At 32.0% G+C, this 7,982-nt stretch overlaps 1 protein-coding gene across 1 annotated transcript; it reads left to right on the plus strand.

Annotated features, from left to right (window-relative positions):
- Positions 1-1,183: 1,183 nt before the first annotated feature.
- Positions 1,184-7,631, plus strand: LOC139490471 (patched domain-containing protein 3-like). The gene is made up of 4 exons (XM_071277248.1): positions 1,184-1,396; positions 3,012-3,786; positions 4,473-4,673; positions 4,940-7,631. Exons 1-4 carry the CDS (start codon positions 1,253-1,255, stop codon positions 6,373-6,375), a joined length of 2,556 nt encoding a protein of 851 aa, XP_071133349.1. The 5' UTR covers positions 1,184-1,252; the 3' UTR covers positions 6,376-7,631.
- The last annotated feature ends 351 nt before the right edge of the window (positions 7,632-7,982 follow it).

Here is a 7,982-nt window from a genome sequence, read left to right on the forward strand (position 1 = left end):
CCATTCGCTTCTTCTGCGACTACTTTTAACCACGACATCACTACGTGTGTTTTGAACATGTTCAAGGTTTGTCGTGGGACTCCACGAACGTGAAGACTTGGCACGTCCTTACTACGATCATCACTATCTAATACGACTTCCAAATTTTTACAAAATTTATGAGGTCATAGCGGATTCGTGATGGTGATGGGGGTATAACAACGTCCGTATTTCATATCCTTATAATTTTACTGATTAAAAAAACATGCTTAGTCCATTTCATCAAATTGTGCAAGATGTTAATTCATTAGAATTAATGGAACAAGAAATGATGTGTTTTATTTGAAATTTCGTTTTACGCCATTGGTTAAAAAAAGATTACAGTTTACAAAACCAGTTAAAATGTTTTTAATAATTTAACAGTTTATACATTTGTCGAAATTTATGAGTTTTCCAATAATCATGATCCTGTGCTTCTTTGAAAATGACTAAATAAAACATTCTTTTCTTTTAAAATGCAGGAGCATGCTAAATGTAAAATAACAAAAATAACAAACTCCAAGAACAATTCGACACGGAAAGTCTTATATCATATTCAACTTTTCTTCGAATATCCAAAGTTGATACATGCGAATATAAGTACTTTCACAGAATATGACTCTTATCTTTCCGTGTGAAAAAGAAGTGAAATCTTAAAAGGAAATCAATTTAAATCTTCAATGATAACCGAATCCCACAGATTAAGAAAAACTAAACTGAAACAAAAGAACATGTCCCTTTATCAAAACAGGAGTATTTGCTTGTGGAGTTATTTTAACGAATTCAAAATACTATTGTTCAGTATAATAACAAATGAACATTACTGAATCTTTATGTAAAATTAGTAAATAGTTATCAAAGGTACCAGGATCATAATTTTGTACGCCAAACGCGCGTTTCGTCTACATAAGACTCATCAGTGACGCTCATATCAAAATATTCATAAAGCCAAACAAGTACAAAGTTGAAGAACATTGAGGATCCAAAATTCCAAAAAGTTGTGCAAAATACGGCTAAGGTAATCTATGCCTGGGATAAGAAAATCCTTGTAATAGTAAACAAGAAACACTAACTTCTAAAATGCAAAGAAGAAGAATATAAAATCTTAAATAAAAAAAAGTTAATGATAATGTGAATAATACTTTGGACTTTTTTGTAGATGTTATTCTTTTATCATCTCCACCAGAAGGTTGAAAAGGGAATAGGAGGTGCTTTTGAGCGGTATGGAAGATTAATGGCTCGTCATCCTTTCAAGATAGTTGTCACAATTGGTGTCATTGATATTATACTTGGACTAGGTTTGCTAGGAATAACTACAGAATCGGGAATTGACCAGTACGTGCCTACCGGTAGCACAGCTAGTAAAGATCAGGATTCGGTATGTACTTCACGGTATCGATGCAACGATTTATTTTCTTTGTGTTGAAGAAGATGTACAATTGCAATTGCATTATATTTTCTTTTATATCTAAATCTTGATTTTTTTAGGAGGTTCTTTGATAGTTTTTGTTTTTTAATACATGGGATTTTTTTAATTCCAATAATTTTTTACCCTTTGTAATATTGATTTGAGTATTTTAAAATTTGTGATTTCTACCATTCTCGTTTGTTGCTATGATAGTTCTAGTTTTATAATCACGATTACCAGTACCTATAAGTAAAAGAACATTCGTTTATAAGCTTCATGCCGACTACTGGTAGCAAGTATGCTCTTAGAGGGAATCAGCATGATGATACAGGGTCTTGTGTGCGCCTTTGGCTACCATGACGTATTCCAGAATGTTTTGGATAAGAAATCGTCTATTTATAACATTTTTAATCACAACTATGGAAAACATTAGTTGTTTTTTTGCCCAAACGCGTTGTCATTTTATTATCCTTTTAGTACCATCAAATTCTTTTTTTCAAAATTTAAATAAATAAAAATTTGCAGCACAGAATGGTTATGGGTAAAGATAAGGATCATATCTTAATTTCAATGACAAAGGAAAAAGTAGACGATATTTATTCAGGAGTTAAGTATGAAGCCTTATTACCTACAAACATAGCGACCACTACTTTTACATAAATTATTTGAACCAATTGTGAAAAAAACTTTTGAAGTACCATTGTTATGTTTGCTTTTATAACTTAGGTTAAAGAACAAATGTGTGATTATAATTGTATGCCAATCTACTGAAAACCTGAACTTCCACTTAACAAGTAATGTTATGGCTGATCGATTTCTATATAATACAATACTCTTCGAGGAAGTGATCTGTTTTACATGGCATTAACTTTTTTTGGAAAAGATCTTTGGAAGAACCAAAGTGTGACTGTTTTGATATTTCATGAACAATTAAAGACCCATACCGTTAATGTAATTCAAGTATTGAAAGATCCGTACTGCTACATACAATAATTGAGTAGTTGTCTATGTTGTGCAATTTGTGGATATGGCTTTCTGTTTTCACTGATTCTGGTATAAAATTACTTTTTGCTAAGTTAAAATTCAAAATTCATATACATGATCAACTATATGTTACCTATTGCTTTAAACGAAGACCCTTATATTTATCAAATGTAGACAGGCAGTATTGCATTGTAGATAAGCAGTGTTTTTAGAGCCGGCATGTACAAATCGTCTGTTTGGAAAATGTTGAGGCATTTCCCCAACAAAGTAAATGATATGCAATTGAACAACAATATGATCAGCTTTCGTTTCAATTAGATAGAAATATATTCATTTACAATAATCCAAACAACAAATAATTTAACACTAGGTGTCGAAGAAATTCGATTATATTCAGAAAAAAAGAAAATATTCCTTTTTTTTTGTTTTGAAAAAGCTCGAACGGTTTCAGAAAGTTAAAAATTATCAATGGGATAATGGCAGCAGATACTTTTTATACTTGGAATTGTATGAGGTCAAATGACAATTTAAATTCAAAAAAGAATTATATGTTGTAACACTACAGGAGAAAAATTAAAGAAAAATTCACATCGTATTTCAGGTGAAAAATTTGTTTCGTGTAAACACGAGTGAAAACTTCTACCAGCAAAGCCTACCTGATCTCGGTCTTTATGCAGAAGTGATAGTTGAGTTGAAAAGTGGTGGAAATATATTAAACAACACGTACTGGCCAGACCTCCAAGCAATGCGGACTTATGTAGAATCAACGTCCGTCCAGGACACAGATGGAATAACATACCGTTATTCAGATGTTTGCGCTCGCACGTTTAGCGCATGTGATGTTGAAGGCAATATATTTAACATCCCACAATTCATCAACGATATGAATCGCGGAAATATCACATTTCCAAACTATACATTACCATCGGGACAAATAATATTCCTTGATAGAATAATTGGCGGGGTGAGTTTTGCGGGAAGATTCATCGTTTCGGCATCCGCCTTAAAATTCAGGTTTAATCTTCAGAGCGAAAATTTTGACATATCAAGAAAATGGGAAGAAGCCTTTATTGACAGAATGAACTTGTTTTCAAACAATGCGATTCGTGTAGAGTATTCATTCTCCGACAGCTTAAGTGTTGAACTAAGCAAAAATGTATCTGGTGATATAGGCTTCTTTTCGATAACCTTTACACTGATGATTATATTTTCATGTCTTGCACTTATGGGTAGTAACTGTGTTGACAACCGCTATTACTTAGGACTCGCAGGAATTTTGTCGACTGGCCTTGCAATCCTAGGATCCTTCGGATTTGTCAGTCTTTGTGGCGCTAAATTTGTTGATATCGTTGGAGCAATGCCTTTCTTAATTTTAGGTATGTTATAGCGCACAATATGTTGTTTAGTCTACAATAGACAGCATTTTATAACCTCTAAGTGTATATTCCAAGAAGGAGATGTATTTCTTTATCACCATAAGTTCCTCATACAACTACACGGTTTGCTTTCTAAACACTTCCTAGTTTGTAGCTTACATTTTTTTTAGCTTATTTTTTTATTTAATTATCAGGTTTATATGTAGCTTCAAAGTTACGAATTCAATATTTTTTAGACTTTGAAGCTACATATTATCATGAATTAGGTTTTATAAATGTTGAGTATTTAAATTTCTGAAATTGTTTAACTTTCAGGGTAAAGTAAGTTGAGTTTAACATTATTTGTAAATAAATGAGATGCGTGTATTTTTGTCAATTAATTATGTACGACCACTTATTTATGGTTTCACTTCACATAATCTCGACAGCTTCTTGTTCGGTGTTGTCTTTGTTTTTTTTCGTTTATTTTCCCGAATGAGATAGTTGTATGTGAATTTAAGATTCCATGCAAGATATTTTTTGGTAAAGGACAGATTTCAAAATAGCTTAAGTCCAAGGCTTTATGAAGTTTCACTTTAAGTTTTTTTTTTCAACAGAAAAAAAAATAACGTTTATCTATATTAACATAACCTTTTTAATAATGGTCTGTTCCTTTTTTTTTCTTTTTAAACTTTATGATTTTTCAGGTATTGGTGTTGACGATATGTTTATTCTTCTGTCTGGGTTGGCAGATACAAATAGCGAGGATGACGTTGAAACCAGGATTGCACAAACTATGAAGACAAGTGGAATCGCTATCACTATAACTTCAATTACTGATATAATTGCATTTTGTGCAGGAGCTGCATCTGTATTTCCAAGTGTCAGAAATTTTTCATGGTTTACAGGTACAACACGTTTGGTTTTTTTTTGGTTTTGTTTGGGGGGAGGGGGAATAAAGATAATCTTCTTTTAAAATAAAATATCAATTTCTTATCATTTTTAAAGCATTTCATAATTTTATTAGAAAATATATTTCAGGCATCAAATATAGATAATTTTAATGAGTATGCTGTCAAAAATTATTATTAATTTTCGAATTTTAAAAATAATCAACACATGCAACCTCTAACATCCAATGAATGATTTGGTTTTTTTTATGTCTACTTTGCAGGTTGTGCTATTTTATTTTGCTACCTGAATTACGTAACATTTTATATTGGAGTCATGACGATCAACGAAAAGCGTGTTTCAAAGAATTTGCATTGGGCCACATGTTGCAAAACAAGAAAAAAGGAAGAGATGGAGGCTGATGGTAGATCAAAGGCGGTTATAATCTGCTGTGCGGGATCTCCACGTAAATCAAGAGATGAAATTGAGGGTCCAATAGAAAAATATCCAAAGCGGTTGTTCAAAAGGATTGTTTTATATACTCCAAGTAAAATTGCGGTCTTACTTTTATTTTGTGGTTATTTGGGTGTTTCTATTTGGGGCACAACTAATTTTCGTGAGGACTTGGATTTGAGGGATCTTGTTTCTAAGGATTCATACTATTATAGTAGTTATGATGCAAATCAAAAGTTGTTTAGTCAGAGTTTGTTCGTTTCTGTAAATATTAGATCCACTGTCGATTATAGACTGGCTTCGACATTTTCAGAAATAAATTCTGTCTTACAAAAAATTCGAAATGACCCAGACATCCAAAATGACTTCCGCTTGTCATGGTTTCATTCATATATATCTGATACGTCATTTGACAATACATCTGATATAAATTTCATCACAGGATTGACCAGTTTCTTATCTTCCCCCCAAGGAAATCTGTATATAAATGATGTTACGATAAGTGGCAGTTCTGTTGTTTCTTCTAGATTTCATGTCTTAAGCACTAGTCTTACCACTTCGAGTAGCCAGGCTGCTATGATGGTAAGATTGAGGGACATTGCGGGGGCTTCGTCTCTTCCTGTATTTGTTTTTTCTCCAGCTTTTATATTTTTTGAACAATACGTTCAAATTGTCCCTCAGACATTTCAGACGTTAGGGATTTCGGTATCAGTTGTCTTTCTAGTCACCGCAATATTTATGCCTTTACCAACACTGATTATACTCGTAACAATATCAGTAACAATGATAATGGTTGGTGTACTTGCTTTTATGTACTTTTGGGATTTAACACTCAGTTCTGTTACTATGATTCACATTATAATGTGTGTTGGGTTTTCGATTGATTTCAGTACACATATATGTCATGCGTTCATTCAAGCAGAGGGGTCAACGAGAAATAGTCGAGTCTCTGTCGCTATAGATCGTTCAGGTGGTCCAATACTTAATGGAGCTCTGTCGTCCATTATAGGCATACTCATGTTGGCGTTTTCAAAATCCTTTATCTTCTTTTCTTTCTTTAAAGTTATGTTTATTGTGATGATTTTTGGTGCACTTCATGCTATATTGTTACTTCCAGTTGTATTGTCTTTAATAGGTCCCAATTACGAGCAGCAGACAAATAAAGCTGACGACAAGGAGATAAATTTATCTTCTTACGTGAAAGGATCCATACCAAGGATTTCGACGGCTTCAATCCAGAAAGATATGCATCAAACCCGAAATTGACATAAACATTAATCTATACCAGTAGACATTAGTAACGTTTGATTATGAACATGCACTTCTTTTGAAATGTGTATAATATAGTATTCTTAATATTCAGAGTAGTAAATTATTATTTATTTATTGTTTATAAGTTGATTGTATTTATTATTTGACAAGAGTTACCAGAAAATTGCATTTAATTCATGCTTCAGCTTTTTCCTAGTCTGCAAAACATATAACAGTGCTAATCAAACATAAATTAATATAACAAAAACGATACAAAAACAGTTTTAAGTTCGTTTAAAGAACAAGAATTTCCTGGACGTAAATCCATTATTAAAATATAATTTAGCGAATCATGATGCAGCTACCGAAAAAGATCTTCTTAGTAATGACTAACAGAAACTGCCCTAGATTTTGGTGGACGGGGATTTACTCATAGAAGTTGGATGGCTTAATTTAACGTCCGGTTTTCAAACCATTTCATATATTATAATTGCAACCTGGCTAATAAGTGGTGTATGCAAACACATTAACATGACTGAAAGAACCTTGTAGATATATGAAAATGAGAGAGCAACCAAATAACGCATTTAAAATTAAAAAGACTTAAAAGTATATATACGGTCCTTAAAAATAGACAGGTGTCTACAAACCATGTATTGTTGTTTTTTTTAATGTCTTTTAGCTGTTTCATGCATGTATTTGACACAGCGGTATCGATGAAGGCGTTACAATTTGCTGTCTTATGATAATTGTGCATCTCTCGTTTATTGATATGACGGGAGATCCTTATATCTGGATCCTTAAATTATTGGAAGGTTTTCTAGTACGCTCAATCAGAAAAAGTGACTCGAAAAAATTCAGAACCATTAGATAATAAGACGAATAAAACTGAACAATAAATCGTTCAATAGAAATGCAAGATCAGGAGAAGAATCTAATATCTAAGAAACTAAGTATTGAACTATATTTTTAAAGGGTTGCACAGGTATTTAGTAGCTTGTCAGCTACTTGCATACCGTCTGGTTACAAGATAGAAGAACATTGACACTTCTGCATTAGGTTATATCAGTTTTCAAAAAACTAGAACTATATTTCTTTAAAAAAAAAACGGTTCCCGTATGTTTTATGGTAACAACAAATTAACTAACTCAGTGATGGGTGCTTTTAACAGATAAATAATGTTATTTTTGTATATATTATATGTTATTATGTGTATGGCTTTTATATGTTCTTTGTATTCATGTTGTGAAAATCTCATAGGCTTACCATGTTCACAGCATATATGTAATTATATTAAATGGTGAATCGTCATTTTTTTAAAAATAAGCGTACCTCTGAGTGTGTGTGTGTGTGTGTGTGTGTGTGTGTGTGTGTGGTTTTTTTTACGTTGTCTTTCTTTTATATCATATATCTTAGTTTGCATTCATTTGTTTCTTATTAAAACATATTTTGCTTTAAAAGTGTTTGTTCTAAATAATTTATCTGTGTAACACAGACTTTTAAATAAACTTAGTCCAATCACTCAGCCGTCATCCAAATAATAAATAATGACATTGTCGTCCGCTATATTTTAAAATTGATTAAAAGAAATATATGTAAATCAGACACAAATAAATTTATAT

Source organism: Mytilus edulis, chromosome 9 (assembly GCF_963676685.1).
Source record: "Mytilus edulis chromosome 9, xbMytEdul2.2, whole genome shotgun sequence".
NCBI classification, from domain to species: domain Eukaryota; kingdom Metazoa; phylum Mollusca; class Bivalvia; order Mytilida; family Mytilidae; genus Mytilus; species Mytilus edulis.